Raw genomic sequence first — 16,829 nt, 5'->3', positions numbered from 1 at the left:
CGCTCCTGAACAACAAACAATGTCAGAAGGAAAAAAAGAACTCGTCTGTTTCTCAGTGGTCCAAAGTCCTCTTTTCTGATGAGAGCTAATTTTGCATCTCATTTGGAAATCAAGGTCCCAGAGTCTGGAGGAAGAATGGAGAAGCACACAATCCAAGATGTTTGAATCCAGTGTGAAGCTTCCACAGTCTGTTGGTTTGGGGAGCCATGTCATCTGCTGGTGTTGGTCCAATGTGCTTTAAGTCCAGAGTCAGCGCAGCCGTCTACCAGGACATTTTAGAGCACTTTATGCTTCCTTCAGCAGACGAGCTTTATAGAGATGCTGACTTCATTTTCTAGCAGGACTTGGCACCTGCCCACACTGCCAAAAGTACCAAAACCTGGTTAAATGACTATGGGATTACTGTGCTTGATTGGCCAGCAAACTCGCCTGACCTGAACCCCATATGCCCCAACGCCATGGGGCATTGCCAAGAGAAAGCTGAAAGACGACATGAGACCAAACAATGCAGAAGAGCTGAAGGCCGCTAAGCATCCTAGTCTTCCACAACACCTCAGCAGTGCCACAGGCTGATGGCATCCATGCCACGCCGCATTGAGGCAGTAATTCATGCAAAAGGGGTCCAAACCAAGTACTGAGTACATATGCATGATTATAATTTTCAGAAGGCTGACATTTCTGTATTTAAAATCCCCTTTTTAATTTTTTTTTTATTTCATGTAATCTAACTTTCTGAGATTTTGAATTTGGGGTTTTCATAAGCTGTTTGCAATAATCATCAAAATTATATCAAATAAAGGCTTGAAATCTCACTTTGCATGTAATGAGTCTATATAATATATTAGTTTCACCTTTTAAGTTGAATTACTGACAAACTTTTGCACGATATGCTAACTTTTCGAGTTTCACCTGTATGTTTTCTCTTATTTCCTGTCATGTATAATGTTACAATGTTCATATTAAACATGACCAAAGTTTCAAATAAGTAAACACACATTAAAGTAATCCCTGAGAGCAAAAAGCTCAGGCTTCAAACTGCTCTAATGTTTATTTCTACTTACTTTAAGTAATAGTAATCCAATTCAGTGAATATTTCCTCACGGTTTGCTAGCTCTTGGTTTTGTGTGTGCTCTGAAAAGAAATTCCTAAACAGCCGTGGTTCTGTAAATGGAGAACAAAGAAAGTGGTGTGGACCTTTCCATCCAATCAGCAGTAGGTAGCGTTACTGCTCATGCACAGGAGTGATGGGGAGGGCAGTGGGAGAGTGTGTTTCCGGAACATGCTGGACTCCAGGCACGGTGAAGGAGAGATGGCTGATAAACAGCCAAAGAGGAAATCGCTGGAGAAACCTCAGAGTTGAAATTTTTTTTTTGGGGGGGCATCTGCGTTTACACTAGATTTACGCTGGATATTCTACAGATGTCTAATATAAAACTAACTTCACCACGGTGCCATCCCCTTGTAAAGTGTTGAATTTGCGACAATGAAATAAACGACGATATATATCGTCATATTGCACAGCTCTACTTGCAGAATTTATAAATTATGTCTTCTTCTCCTCCTCCTAAATAAGTGGTACCAAAGTATCTTCATGAAAACTTCATCAATATTAACTTAGAACCTGTCAAAAAATACTCAACTACTGCATCAGGATAGCTTGGCAACAGCCAAAGTGCATCAATAGTCACGATTGGCCAGCTGTGTTGAGGTGAGACAGAAAGCAGGGTTTGAACTTCTTTCATAAGCTCTTTTTTGATGCATAAAATTTGTGCAACATTATCAATCCCTTAAGGGGATGTCATATTTAAACGATTATTATGTCTCCCCCCTCCATATGAAGCTCTCACACACACAAATGGACTTTAATGTCTTGCTCACGGGCACTTTGACACTAGTCAGGTGGAGACAAAGATCGAAACACAAACCATGAAATCAATGGGCTGTTCTTCCTCCTAAAACACAGCTGCAACCCATCAATTATTTTAAAATTGTTTTGCTTTTCCATTTTTTCTGTTGAATGATCTGTGTTGGATGAGCTTGTGCAGAAGGGTTGAATAATGAAAAGGCCTACGATGCATTAACTTGTGATTTTAAAAATCATACACCAGCAATGATGATAGTTAGGTTGAAGAATCTCCATGTGCTTCTTTTTTTACATTGGCACCACCAGCCGCCTCTATGGGGTACTTGAAAGTACAGGGATTTGTGCACATGTGCTATTAAAATGCACAAGATGTAATCTACATAATCTATCCAGCTGCTTTCAGATGGCTGTAGGGAAACTAAACCAGCTGTCACTGGCATTTCAGCTGTTCTTGTAGACACTTCTGCCTCCACACAGTGATGTGGGCACATGTGCAACTGCACTGCATATCAACATCAAGTTGTCTTGTCACATTACTAGTGATAACACATTTCCCCAATTCTGTAAGTACAGTTACGTATGTAAGGAAGTAACTGCAATCATGATGGATAGGTTACTAATCATTCTTTATTTTTTCTATTGTAATAAAAAAAAAAAACAATTCTCAATAAATAAATATCAGTATTTACATTACATGTGGTAGTATCAGTTAAATCTATTGTGTTCCCCCTGCTATACGACACCCTTCTGGTCCTTATGAGAGCACTGGTGGAAGACGAAAGAGACAGCAGCATCCCAGGAGGCTTTTAACACTTGGTCCCTCAGGCCCTTCTTGTCAAAGCAGTGGTTCCACTGGGAAAGGTCACTGGTACAGTCAGAGTCATCTGCAGGAGGCCGAACCTCCCTACCATTCACACAGCGGCGACAGTGAAACCTAACACCACAAGAGGGAGAAAAAGAGACTGATTTAATACACTACATTATGATTTTATGACATTTAGGGTTGGGCAAGGTCTATAAAATTTCCATCAGACGATGTCTACAGTGAAACATCGGTATGGACAATGTCACTGGGTGCGCGGGCATGCGCGCAGGGGGCATTAAAAGCTGATTTCACAGGGTGGTATAATGTGAAAATTTAAATTCACGATGCCGGCTCAACGTCGTGATGTCTGTCAGCCAGTGCTAATCGGCCCAACGCTATTGACATTATGATACATACACAGTAGATATCTGTATCTACAGGTGCTGGTCATATAATTAGAATATCATAAAAAAGTTGATTAATTTCAGTAATTCCATTCAAAAAGTGAAACTTGGATATTATATTCAGGCATTCCACACAGACTGATATATTTCAAATGTTTATTTCATTTAATTGTGATGATTAAAACTGACAACTAATGAAAATCCCAAATTCAGTATCTAAAATTAGAATATTACTTAAGACCAATACAAAAAAAGGATTTTTAGAAATGTTGGCCAACTGAAAAGTATGAACATGAAAAGTATGAGCATGTACAGCACTCAATACTTAGTTGGGGCTCCTTTTGCCTGAATTACCGCAGCAATGCGGCGTGGCATGGAGTCGATCAGTCTGTGGCACTGCTCAGGTGTTATGAGAGCCCAGGTTGCTCTGATAGTGGCCTTCAGCTCTTCTGCATTGTTGGGTCTGGCGTATCGCATCTTCCTCTTCACAATACCCCATAGATTTTCTATAGGGTTAAGGTCAGGCGGGTTTGATGGCCAATTAAGAACAGGAATACCATGGTCATTAAACCAGGTACTGGTAGCTTTGGCACTGTGTGCAGGTGCCAAGTCCTGTTGGAAAATGAAATCTGCATCTCCGTTGGTAAGCAGCAGGAAGCATGAAGTGCTCCAAAACTTCCTGGGAGACGGCTGCTTTGACCTTGGACCTCAGAAAACACAGTGGACCAACACCAGCAGATGACATGGCACCCCAAACCATCACTGACTATGGAAACTTTACACTGGACTTCAAGCAACGTGGATTCTGTGCCTCTCCTCTCTTCCTCCAGACTCTGGGACCTTGATTTCCAAAGGAAAATTTACTTTCATCAGAGAACATAACTTTGGACCACTCAGCAGCAGTCCAGTCCTTTTTGTCTTTAGCCCAGGCGAGACGCTTCTGACGCTGTGTCTTGTTCAAGAGTGGCTTGACACAAGGAATGCGACAGCTGAAACCCATGTCTTGCATACGTCTGTGCGTGGTGGTTCTTGAAGCACTGACTCCAGCTGCAGTCCACTCTTTGTGAATCTCCCCCACATTTTTGAATGGGCTTTGTTTCACAATCCTCTCCAGGGTGCGGTTATCCCTATTGCTTGTACACTTTTCTACCACATCTTTTCCTTCCCTTCGCCTCTATTAATGTGCTTGGACACAGAGCTCTGTGAACAGCCAGCCTCTTTTGCAATGACCTTTTGTGTCTTGCCCTCCTTGTGTAAGGTGTCAATGGTCGTCTTTTGGACAGCTGTCAAGTCAGCAGTCTTCCCCATGATTGTGTAGCCTACAGAACTAGACTGAGAGACCATTTAAAGGCCTTTGCAGGTGTTTGGAGTTAATTAGCTGATTAGAGTGTGGCACCAGGTGTCTTTTCACAATATTCTAATTTTCTGAGATACTGATTTTGGGGTTTTCATTAGTTGTCAGATATAATCATCAAAATTAAAAGGAATGAACACTTGAAATCTATCAGTCTGTGTGGAATGAATGTATACATTATACAAGTTTCACTTTCTGAATGGAATTACTGAAATAAATCAACTTTTTGATGATATTCTAATTATATGACCAGCACCTGTATATACAGATATCTAAGCACTGGGGGCCATATGTATAAAATATGGTTAGGAATGTGTGCCCCTAATGCACGGTGCATGGACTTCACACCTGCATACAGGGGACAAATTTACACTGTTCTACAAGCTATATAACATATATACAACAGTGTAAATTTGCTGTCCCCTCAATATAACACATTACACAGCCATTAATGTCAAAACCGTGGAACAAAACCGCAACAAAAGTGAGGACTCCCCTCAGTGAAAATGTCCAAAACCCACCTGTCCAAACTTGACCTGACACCCAGCCATCCTCCAAACCCTACTTTTCTGCCTGTTTCAGACAGCCTTCCCAATGGGTTTTCACTAACCTTAAGGCAATGCTGAAAAATAATGATGGCCTCAAAATATTTACACTTTGGGCCCAATTTGGACATTTTCACCTTTTCACGTGGACTCACTTTGGTTGCCAGCAGTTTAGACATTAATGGCTGTGTGATGTGTTATTTTGAGGGGACAGCAGATTTACACTGTTATACAAGCTGCACACTCACTACTTTACATTGTAGCAAAGTATCATTTCTTCAGTGTCGTCACATGAAAAGAGAGAATCAAATATTTACAGAAATGTGAGGCGTGGATTCACTTTTGAGAGATATTGTATATTTATGGAAAAAATTTTTTTTTGATTTTTCATAGCCTTATCCTGTCATCGACCAGCAGCTGACTGTTGTTGCTGTGCACAAGGAATTTCTAGTTTTAATGTACATATATTTATTATAATAAAATGTACATGACTGATGATGATGATTGTACATGACTCTGGACAACTTGTGAATTTCATTTGTACCTAAGAAACTTTGTAAAGTCTGCATCCATATGAACGCTATATTGATCATCCTTCTGAAGTTTAACAATGATGAGAGACATCTCTGCTGCTGAGGTTTTACAGGTACGTGTGATGAATTAATGGTACAGGCTCTATAAATGGCTACAGCCATGCATAATGGTGCTTAATCATGACCACAGACCACTCATTGAAAGGTCTAATGAGTGGCAGAGCGGGAACACGTATCGATATGCAAACGGTTGATGAAGGGCATTCTACATCAATTTATGACCAACTGTGGGATTGAGTTAGTTCCACAGTGACCTGTGGTTCAGGCCGATCCTCTCCCCCTCAGTACCGCTCTCCCTCTCTCCTCAAAAACTGACAGATATAATAAAAGGGAGTTGAATTGTGACCCGAACAACAAAAAACAAACAAATCAATGAGTATATTGTGAAAAAGGTGTTTCAAACTAGGATTTCTCACCATAAATTCAGTTGATTTTAAACAAAGAACTGCCCACATGATGTAGATATTTGCACGAACAAGAAAAACAATCATCCTGCTATGCTTTTCAGGTCTCAGGTAAATTGTTTTTTACTTGTCATGTGTGTCACTGGTGGTCTTCTCGTTGAGAGTGAAGAGTTCTCGGAGTTCGCCCAGAGAAAAGTGACGCTCCACATCCTGCTCCTCATCCACCACACAGCTGCTCAGGGCTTTCTTATGAGCCTGCCTCTGCAGGATCTTCTCCTCGATCGTTCCCGTCTGACAGCACACAAACACACAAGTCAAATGTGGACATTCTGCAGACAGTGAACTTGTTGAGTAATTATATCAGTAGGAGAAAATAAAATCTCTCTATATTACAATATTACCTTGGAGTATCACTTAAAATAGACAATTATTAAAACTTGAAATACACATTAGAAGTGGTTATCTGTTTTATGTCTGAGGGGTGTTGAACTGACAGAGAGCAGCCTGTAGATGTAGCAAGTCTTCTTCTGGCCGTCTCTCCACACGCGTGCCATCGCCTGCTCGTCATTGGCTGGGTTCCAGTCAGGGTCAAACATAACCAAGCGATTAGCACCAATCAGATTCAGGCCACATCCACCAGCCTTGCTGCTCAGCATGAAGATGAACTCTGGGTTCTGAGAAACAGATGGATTCAGATGCTGTTCAACCACTTTTCAAAGCTCTCAGTGTCGTTTAACGGTTTCCAACTCACAGATGGACTGTTGAATCTTTCCACAATCTTGGCCCGTTTCTTGATGGACATTGTGCCATCTAGCCGAACATAGAGGTATCTGTAAAATACCAAATGGAGGGTTGTTGCTCACTTTAACTGACAAATCATAATACATACACAATTAAATGGTGATTTCCCAAAAAGCACCTTCTAGATCTGCACAGCTTTTCAAAGAGGTCCAGCGTTTGAGTGTAGTTGGAGACCAGCACCACCTTGTCACTAGTTGTAGTCCTTGTCATTGCCAGGATGTAGTCAAGTACCAGCATTTTCCCTGGAACAAAGGAAACAACGTCTTAGCCATAAATAGAAAGATGAAACGCTTTATTCAGCTCATGTTAGAGATGCACTACAATTATAAAACCTGCAACAACAAAAACTTTGTCCACTTTAGGGCAGCAGAGACGAGCTGTGAACACAACACTGACATTTTAATCACCTTATAAGTTATTTACACATGCAGCAGACACAGAGAAATATTTCTTGTTTTTGGGTCCACTGGATGATTTTAAGTCCAATATTCAAACACATCTGTTGCACTCTGGTGTGGTCTCCACCAACTCACTAGAAAAATATCTGGCTGCTGAATGAGCTTGGTCACTGAAAACAGCTGCCTGCTGCTGCTGCTGCTGCTGGAAACAAGACTGATATAGTGCTTAGACTGAACCAAAACTGGGTAGTTTGAGAGCTGGAAGACACTACAAAGACTTGGGGATAATCCTCTCTGGGTTTGTCACTATGAGCAACACCGCTGACTTACAAATAGTCATGTGATCATTGTCATTATAACAATATTGATTACAGACACTTGAACAATCTTAATTGTAAGCATATTCAGACACATTCTTCAGAAGTTTAATTTGTTAATGAACAAAATACTTAACCAAACAAACAGAGGGCACATTTATTCATTTTAAATTTCATCAAGAAATGACTGAAGGAGCCTTGAGTTTTCATCACTTTACACTCTAGTGTCATCTCAGAGACAATACTACTGCAAAGCTGGAACTAAAGGAATAGTTCATCACTTTGGGAAATACTTTTCTGAGAGTGAGATTATTGAGGTCTCATGCCTGCGTGTTAAAGTCTAACTGAAATCACATTTAATCATCTTCTTTTACAGTCAAAAATAATGTCAGTGTGTGTTTGTGTTTGACTGACAGCAGCTGGCTGACGAAGCCCTGGGACTGGCAGGAGAACAAGAGACAAAGTGAATTTGTGCTGTAGCCAAGTCATGGGCTTACAAGAAGGACCACAGCAGCATCTAGCATTACATGCTGTTTAATGTGCTGCAGCTGAGCAGCTAAATAGCTATCCAGCCTGCAAATGAATCCTCGCTCAATATACGTAGAACAAGATGTGCGTTCATGTTTGGAAGTTAGATATGGAGAAGAACTTTGCCGGAAAGCTACTGGGTTGGTTTTTAAACTCTGTAGCTGTTGTGTAGCAGCCTGCTGTCAGTGTGCATCAGCTCCCCCACAACAACTCACTACAAAATTATCGATGACCTCTATGTCATACTCGCAGTACTACTTTTCCAAGCCATTAATGAGGTGAACACACATCTAAAGATTTGTTCAGATTACTTCCCAGGTGCCACCTGTCTTAGACAGAGCCAACCGTTGTAGCAGAATAGTCAGCAGGAGCCATCATGATGTGGGTGACATTTTTTTAACACCATCGGGGCCTTACTGAGCCCTGTTGTACATGTTCTTACCAGAGAGCTGAGGCTCCACAGCTTTAGTGCAGTAGCCAGCTGGAAACAGATCCAGCGCCCCCTCAAAGCCATCCTCACCATCCACACACTTCTCATAGATGAGAGCTGGGTCTAGGACACAGACCAGTGATTAGCATTTCCACAAAGCACTAGATGAAGCTAAATAAGCTTAAGCTTATGGATGCTTCATGGCTAATGTCTAAGAGACAACTACTTGGACAACTCAAACCTTGGTCTGTCCCTTGTCCTTAACTTTATATTTGAGCCTGTATTTGATTAAACTGCAACTTAACAAATGAGACATTCTTTTTGTCGATCACTATAATGTTCAAAAATGCAACATTTTACAGTGTGTTATATTTGGTTTGAGCTCTTACGGTTGCACAGTTTCTTGAGTGATGTGATGGAAGACAGGGAGGAGACACTTATTTTGCCCTCTTGTAGTGTCTCAATGGGTTTGGCCTGCCTCAGGAAACGCTTATACAGCTCTGTCTGCAGAGGAGTCAGCCTGCAAGGAAACAGCCACATTCAAGTTTCTACATATTTAAATTAAATATTTTTCTTATTATATTTATTATACAATATTACATTGAGAGCAAATAAGTATACTTTTATATCCTTATTGAAACTCGGGCATATGTACTGTATGAAATACTTCTGTGATATCCAAACCAAAAATATATTTTCAACAAGAGACAAATCTCTCTTCTATATTCCAGTTGTGCATCAAACCCTCTTCCCAGAAACAAAGTGAACCGACCTACCTGCAACACACAACCTGCTCAAGTTTCACAGGAAGATATTTAGACAAGATATCCGATGTTCTCCTTATCAAACACCTGTTGAGGCAAAACATGGCCAGTATTACAGAGGGATGTTAAACTTAAGACAGTAAAATACAAGCAAAGATTTTAAGGAAGGCACAAACAAGAATAAATTCATAAATGAGAAGAGATAAATCACCTGACACATTTTGTAACACACCAATGTATCAACCAATAATCTGTCCCAGTCTAAAGTAGAAGTTGATTATACCGTATATATGGAATCACTGTGTATGGGATTTTATACAAAACTGATCTACATTATGGGAGAATTTTCTGGAAAAGAGATTTAGACAAATAGGTCCCTTTTTGGGAAATCCTGCCAATTAAATACCTGACAAATAAAAGGTACATCATCATACTGATCAATAACTTTTAGGACTGCAGCTAAGAATGATTTTAGTAATCGAGTATTCTACAGATTATTTCATCCATTCATTGTTGAAGAAGTACTTTTGCTTGGTGGTGGCGGTGCAAAGAGCATAAGCACAGCACTTGGGCTAATTTCTTCCTCAACATACAGCCTCAGTGACTGTCACAGGACAACCCTTTCTAAACAGGTAAGTAGTGTCACGTGCACAAATCTAACACTGTCACAGAAAAAATGCTCATGGAACGCATCTAAAGCACAGGCTGAGGCAGTGCATTGTCATCACATGTCAAATAAAAACAATATTAAAAATAAAAAAAAGGAAAAATCTAATCAATAGACATAGTAAGAAAGTGATAAAATATTAAAAGAGACAAAGAAAAAAGGAAATCAACATTTAAAAAACTAAAAAAAAAGAAAATAAAGGTCCTGTGCATTGAGGTCACCTGTTGACAATGCTGATCAGCTCCTTGAGTTTCTCCTCTCCAGTCTGCCTGTCTTTATCACTGGCATCTGCATCTCGACCCTTCAGGATGGGAAGCTCAAATCGCTTTTTAAACTCCTGGGCTGTACCTGCCATCATGGTGAAGAAACACAAATGAAGGGGATCAGGACAAACAGCAGAAAGAGCTCCCATGTGTTTTAGCTGTTTTGTGTGGGGAGCTTCTTACCAAGGATCCCAGCATTAACAAAGTGGACCAAGCTAAAGTACTCCAGCAGGTCGTTCTGGATAGGAGTGCCTGATATCAGCACTCTCCTCTGGCCACTCATGGCATTCAGGGCCTGGTAGGTCTGGTTGTCAGAGTTCTTCAGACGGTGGCCCTATAGCACACACAACTATTATCACATCATTGCGTCAACAGTCCCCGACACCTCTTAGGTGTAATGGATGAGATGAGATACCTCGTCACAGATGACAAGTCCAACTTTGCCCTTGTGCAGAACCTCAGCATGCAGTCGAAATGTCTCGTATGAAATGATCAGGATTGGGGTCGGTACTCTCAAACCATGCTGAGAGATGAAGTTCACTGGAAAAGACAGAAATCAAACCAATTACTAAGCAGAAAATTAAAAACTAATTTAAACATTTTTACTTTTGAGGGAAAGTTCATCTGAAAACATATCAACACTATTAAAACTAGATATTCCTGTCCAAGTACCACACACTGGGTAAATTGTTTAGTGAACATGTTAGCAAACAGATACCCGTTTCCACATCTAGCAGCAGACACAGAGCAACATCACCAGAAAGAAAAATCAGTGGGTCTTAAGTTCCCTCAAAAACTCATCCCCATTCAATACAGACCTTGAATGTAAAGGGCCATATTACTTCTGCCCCCAGTGCAGTTGTTAACAAGCTAAAATGCCCATACAGCTTAACATGTGTGTATGTATACGTGTCTCAGAAAGGAAGGGCAACTATACAGTTAACACATGTGATAGGCTGATTACTAAATCATGCATATATCCTATAGGATGCCTTGTGTGATGCTGCTTTCAACACATTATTCCTGTTTGGCCCCTGGTAAAAAATGCTCCATCAATAAAGCAAGTCTATGAGAAAGGCAGGGTGTGGTCCTCCCTAAGCTGACCCCTGACAGTTACTGTAGTGCAAGAATGAGGTTAAAGTTTCCTCTCGAAAAACTTTGGTCCTTGACAAGGTATCAAAGGATTTCCATGAATTTTACTGTGGATATTCATGAGACAGAAGGGAGAGATAAAGTACCGAGCTGCCTATCGATCCCCTCCTTTGAGCCTCCGTCGATGGCCACTGGTGTGACGCGTCCTCCCAGCCACTTTTCGACTTCATTGTACCAGTTGCGAACCAGACTGGAAGGTGAAACCACAATGGCTTTGTCTATTTCTGGCTTAGAGTCAGGGCTTTGGCGTAGCAGTGTCCACATGAGGGTGATACACTGCAAAGTCTTCCCCAGGCCCATCTCATCAGCCATGATGCAGCCGTACGATCCTGAGATGCGTCTGCCCGTCACACACTCCCACAGGAACTTCACCCCCTCAAAAATTTAGAGACATATTTTTTTTTACTTAAAAGACAACTTATGGTCCACTGGTGAACTTTTTCTGTAGTTTCAAGTGCAACTCATGGTCCTCCTCACAACTCACAGATGAAAGCTCTAGTTTGTCTTGTCAATTCCAAAGTCAAGAATGTTTCTGAAGAGAAATTATTTAAGAAAGCTTCCATAATGTAAGATAATAAATCTCTGTTTAACTCTATTGTTATGATAAATACAACATGAAAATTGTATACTTTTTTAACTTTTCCCCCAGTCGGTAAAGTTCAGGAAAAAAACCTTGGGTTTACCTCTCTCTGATGGGGTCTGAGCACTTTTCCTAAAACTGGATCCACAACAACATGGACTGGTAGTTTTTCTCTGAACAGGACAAAGAATGGTATCAGACATTTATTTATTACAAAAACTCCAGGCACTGATCTAGCATCCATTAAAGGCTACAAAGTGTTTTCTCCAGTCTGCACAGGGCACGGTTTATGTCTACACATCCAAACACTTCATCAGCACTAAGCTTTGAAAGAGGCTGCACTTACTAACATTACAAGTCATTAATACAAACTGCCTCCTGACATGCAGAGGATGAGTGCTGAGTCTAGAGATAACTTTCCACTAAAGCACTAGTTTTCAATCATACACCTGCTCCTAGTTGGAGTACCTAATGTACAAACTCTGCTGGTGCAGCTTTAACTAGCAATCAAGCCTCTTCACTGGAGATCAAGTAAAATATGATTTAATGGAAGAAGGGCCATGCGGTTTGAACCTACTTGTCAGCTTTGATCAGCTCATGAGTGTTCAGAGTTGGAGGCTCATAAAGGACCAAAGCATCTTCTGCGAAGGGATCGTGAAGCGCTTTCCTTACTCCTACACGCTTTAGGCCAAGTGCCCTGATTCCCAGAGAGCCTGTGGGTAATCAGCAGCACAGTGGGAGTAATTCTTTCCCTGTAGCACTAGACATGAAAGAGAAGCCATAGTGACGAGAGAAATGTTACCTGTGTAATTTGGAATAGGAATTTTAAATGGCTTGGAGAGGATACTTCGAATAAATGCCTCCTGTAAAACGAATTTTAAACAAATCAATGAAATTGCAACAATCACTGTATTCAGATACAAAATGTATGCAAAGATTAAATTTGGTAGGAGTCAGCAACTCTTACATGTTTGTCACCATCCATACATGCAGGGCGGTCGTTCACTTGTGTCAGAGGCTTTCTGAAGGGAGAAATGTGGCTCTCTCTAATCTCATTATCACCTTTTCCTTTTTTCTCCTGTGAAGAACAATTACACACTATTCAGTTCCAACACTACCAAACACCGATAGGCTGGTTTTCACTAACTTTTTTCCAAGCAATTGTCATGGAGAGAGAGATTAAGATTTGTGACTAATGAAGAAAAACATTTAGTACTTTTCCGTTTCTGTTATTATGTAAACGTTTTCACTAAGTTGTGGAATCGAACGGCAAATAAAATGGCTTCACTGTTCTAAGAGCCTGTGGGCATTATAAATGTATAAACTCTTTTTTAGAAAGAAAAACTGCTAAATTTGCAAACGGTTCAGAGGAGGTCCAAAGACAGCCAAGGCCCGGGCTTCTCTCCCGTCTCCACTCGATATACCGGTCAGCTCAATTTAACAGCGCTGCATGAAGCTTTGGGTGTAATGGCGATGCTACTTTACTTACACTTCTACAGGTCCAGTCCTCATCCTCACAGGAATCTCCTGCTTGCTTCCGTTTGGCAACCTGACTGGGAGCAAGGCTCCTTCTCTGGGATTATGATTTTATACAAAGAGGATTAGCATTGGACTGGAGTCTGTAGCACCATGGAAACAACAGTAATTCGGCCAGCTTACCATTGTCCTTCTTTCCGCTGCGGGGCTGTTTGCTGAAGCTGCTCACCGGGCCGGGCTGCTAGCTGAAGCTGTTAGCTCTGGCTGCTTCCTCTCCACAGCCAAGGCGCTCATGTTGCTGCCGCAGTTTAGCGGTTAACTTCAGAAAACACTGACTGCATGCCGCTGACGTAACCAGCACGTGTCAGTATAGTCAACTAAAGCGGTGTTCGTCCCACGGAGTGGTTAAAATAGCATTAGTTTGACATGTAACTGCAGTCCCCCTCTCGGTTTAGGTTTCTTCCGCTTAGTATTAAAGTTCGCGCTAAATGTTGCACAACACTACGGCAAGCTTGAAAGGTCAAACAGACTGCTTTAGAGTGGCCTCCCGCTGGAATAGATCAATTCTTCTTCTTCTTCTTCTTCTTTAATGGCGGATTGCAAACTTTTAAGTGCATACCGCCACCTACTGTACTGGAGTGTGTAACATCATATCACTCGGCTATCAACCTCAATAAGGTGCTCTCATATTCTGTTCACCAACCCAGTGTCTTTAAGAAATTTAAATAATGCCTTCCTGGTAATTCTTATACCCTTTTCTTCTCCTTCTGTTCCCAGTACCCCCATCAGATTCCATTCCCGCCCTGCTTCCTGAACCCTATCTTGAAATATCTGTCTTTCCAACTCAAACAATATGCAGTGCAAAATGATATGTTCAACATTTTCTTTAACCCCACAGTTTTCACATTTTTCACTATTCCTTTTCCCCAATAAAAACAAGGTGCCATTCAGTCCTGTGTGATCTACTCTTAGTCTTGTCATAATAATTTCCTCCCGCCTGCTCCTTTCGCTATAATTTTTATTACTGACAGACTTTTGTATTTTATAGTAACTCCTTCCTTTCCTGTCTTCCTCCCACCATTTCTGCCATATTTCAGTACCTTTCTTCTTAATGGCTGTTTTTCCTTCTCCTTTTCCTAGAGGTATTTGAACTGTTATTTCCTTTTGTAATGCCTCTTTTGCTAGTTTGTCTGCAATCTCATTTCCATTTACTCCCTCATGAGCTGGCACCCAGCAAAACTGAACATCTATCCCTCCCCGATGTAATCTTAATAAGCTGTAAAACACATTTCTATCAGTAGGTCTTCTCTGACAGATGTCATTGACTGAATGCTTTTAATAACTGCTAAGGAGTCTGTGCATAATATCACCCTATCAGGTCTGACCTCTTCAACCCACTGTAATGCTATAAAGACTACCACTACCACTGCCACTATTTCTGCCGTATATACGGATAGCCTATCTGATAATCGTTTTGAGATATTTATTTTGAATTCTGGTATATGTATTCCAATTCCCACACATTCCTGTTTGTTTTTAGATCCATCTGCATAGATTTTTAGATAATTATGGAAACTGTTTCTCAGATAGCTGCTAGTCCGTATTCCCACTTCCTCTATTCCCCATCCTCTTTTCTTTTCCAGTATACTAAAATCTGTTTTTACGTCTGGATAGAGCCAAGGTGGAATGTTACTGACTGGATCGGGTGTGGTGAAATCTAATGCTTCCATTCCGTATTCCCTGACTCTCTTTTCCCCCGTCCATCCAAACCCATGCCCCCGAAACTTGAAATATTCCCAAAAATCCTTTGTTATCTCCTTTGCAGGGTTTTCTTTCCCACTTCCTTTCAATCTGACCCAATATGCTAGTGCTAGTTTCTCTCTTTTTAACTCCAGTGGTGTCTCTCCAGCTTCTATGAGTATTGTGTTAATGGGAGTTGTCTTAATGGCTCCAATGCATATCCGTAAGGCTCTGTATTGTAATTTATTATTTTTTCCAATGTTGTTTTTGCTGCTGCATCAGATACTATGCAACCATAATCTATTGATGACCTCATGCATGCTCTATATATGTCAATTAGTGACTGTTTATCTGCACCCCAGTCGCATCCCACCACCGCTCTCAGTAAATTAATAACTTGTTTGCATTTAGTTTCCAATTGCTTTATGTGTGTTTTCCATGTGTATTTACTATCAAACCACAATCCCAAATACTTAAATTCATTTACTTTTTCCATTGGCTGCTGATATAGAAAAAGCTTTTCTACATGACACTTTCGCTCGTTTGTGAACACCATATAACAGGATTTGCTTGTTGATATTTTAAATCCCCACTTGGATGACCACTTCTCTACTTTCCCTATTGCTTTCCTAATGTTTTCTAATACATATGTCTCATTTCTTCCTCTCATCCATATGGCCCCATCATCTGCATATAACGCTGATTTGATGTGTCCATCTAAATCTGAAAATATATCATTAATCATAATGTTGAATAATATAGGGCTAATTGCGCTCCCCTGGGGAATGCCATTATTTACCTTAAACTCTGTAGAAATTTCTGATCCAACCTTTACTCTAATTTTCCTATCTGTTAAAAAGTCTAGTATCCAGTTATAAATCCTTCCTTCAAACCCCATTCTATTTAGTTTAATAAGTAGTCCTTCCCTCCACATAGTATCATATGCCTTCTCAATGTCAAAATACACTATTATCATCAGCTCTTTCATTTTCAGTGCCTTTTCTACCTCATTACTTACTCTAACGAGAGCATCTGTTGTGGAGCGCCCTTTCCGAAATCCATTTTGTATATTACTCAGTAGTCCTCTCTGTTCCATTACATGTGATAACCTACGAACTATTATCCTCTCCATCCATTTGCATAAGTGTGATGTCAGAGCTATGGGTCTATAATTACCAGGATTGGTTGGGTCTTTACCAGGTTTGCTAAACGGTAGTATCACTGCACTATTCCAACTTCTCGGTATTATTCCATCCTTCCATATTTTATTGAACAGTCTTAACACTAGCTTATTTGACCCTACTGGCAGCTGTCGGAACATGGCATAACATAACTGGTCTTGTCCTGGGGCTGTATATAATAGATCAATTCTTGGGAATAAAAGCATTGTATAGAGGTCTTTCAATTCCATTGTTATCCCACTGACTCTGCCTGTGTCCTAAAGGATGTCTTAGCTTCAGCTTTCATATATGGAGTCTGGAGGTCTGCATGTTTCATTCTGTGTTTGTTTAGCCAGAATATTCACCTGATGATTTCCCTCCACACCAACATGAGCAGGAACCATAGACTGTATAAAAAAGGAACCCAAGGGAAGTTTTCTGCCTTTGGATCACCCAAAACCCATTAAATGCATCTCCTGGTGTTCCCAGCAGACTGTTAACAGACTCTTGGCAGGATGAGGATCATATTGCCCCTGGAGATGAACCCAGTTTGCCAGCATTAACTTCACACTCCTGATCCTCAA

At 40.7% G+C, this 16,829-nt stretch overlaps 1 protein-coding gene across 2 annotated transcripts; it reads right to left on the bottom strand.

Annotated features, from left to right (window-relative positions):
* Positions 1–2,473: 2,473 nt before the first annotated feature.
* On the bottom strand, positions 2,474–13,838 carry rad54l (RAD54 like). 2 transcript variants are annotated; one of them, XM_038716882.1, is made up of 18 exons: positions 13,529–13,838; positions 13,359–13,442; positions 12,837–12,947; positions 12,672–12,732; positions 12,447–12,582; positions 11,973–12,042; positions 11,376–11,664; positions 10,553–10,677; positions 10,321–10,471; positions 10,096–10,222; positions 9,220–9,294; positions 8,833–8,963; positions 8,456–8,566; positions 6,889–7,012; positions 6,721–6,799; positions 6,464–6,643; positions 6,097–6,260; positions 2,474–2,798 (listed from the first exon to the last, which is right to left on the bottom strand). In XM_038716882.1, the coding sequence occupies exons 1-18, from the start codon at positions 13,529–13,531 to the stop codon at positions 2,597–2,599; spliced, it is 2,223 nt and encodes a 740-aa protein (XP_038572810.1). In that variant the 5' UTR covers positions 13,532–13,838; the 3' UTR covers positions 2,474–2,596. The 2 variants fall into 2 exon arrangements, with proteins under 2 accessions (XP_038572810.1, XP_038572811.1); XM_038716883.1 differs by lacking the exon at positions 13,359–13,442 and having other exon boundaries at positions 13,529–13,837.
* Between the last annotated feature and the right edge of the window lie 2,991 nt (positions 13,839–16,829).

The sequence above is a fragment of the Micropterus salmoides genome, unplaced genomic scaffold (genome assembly GCF_014851395.1).
Source record: "Micropterus salmoides isolate LMB-PRFRI ecotype aquatic unplaced genomic scaffold, ASM1485139v1 Ms_hic_scaffold_13, whole genome shotgun sequence".
NCBI lineage: Eukaryota > Metazoa > Chordata > Actinopteri > Centrarchiformes > Centrarchidae > Micropterus > Micropterus salmoides.
Note: the sequence above shows the minus strand (reverse complement) of the source record. Positions and strands in the feature narration are given on the sequence as shown.

What these genes read in the sequence shown, in the direction of transcription:
- rad54l (XM_038716882.1), bottom strand. An exon ending in TGTTAATGCTGGGATCCTTG is followed by an intron (nt 10,223 to 10,320) that starts GTAAGAAGCTCC and finishes CCATGATGGCAG; the next exon opens with GTACAGCCCAGGAGTTTAAA. An exon ending in ACATCTACAGGCTGCTCTCT is followed by an intron (nt 6,261 to 6,463) that starts GTCAGTTCAACA and finishes GTGTGCTGTCAG; the next exon opens with ACGGGAACGATCGAGGAGAA.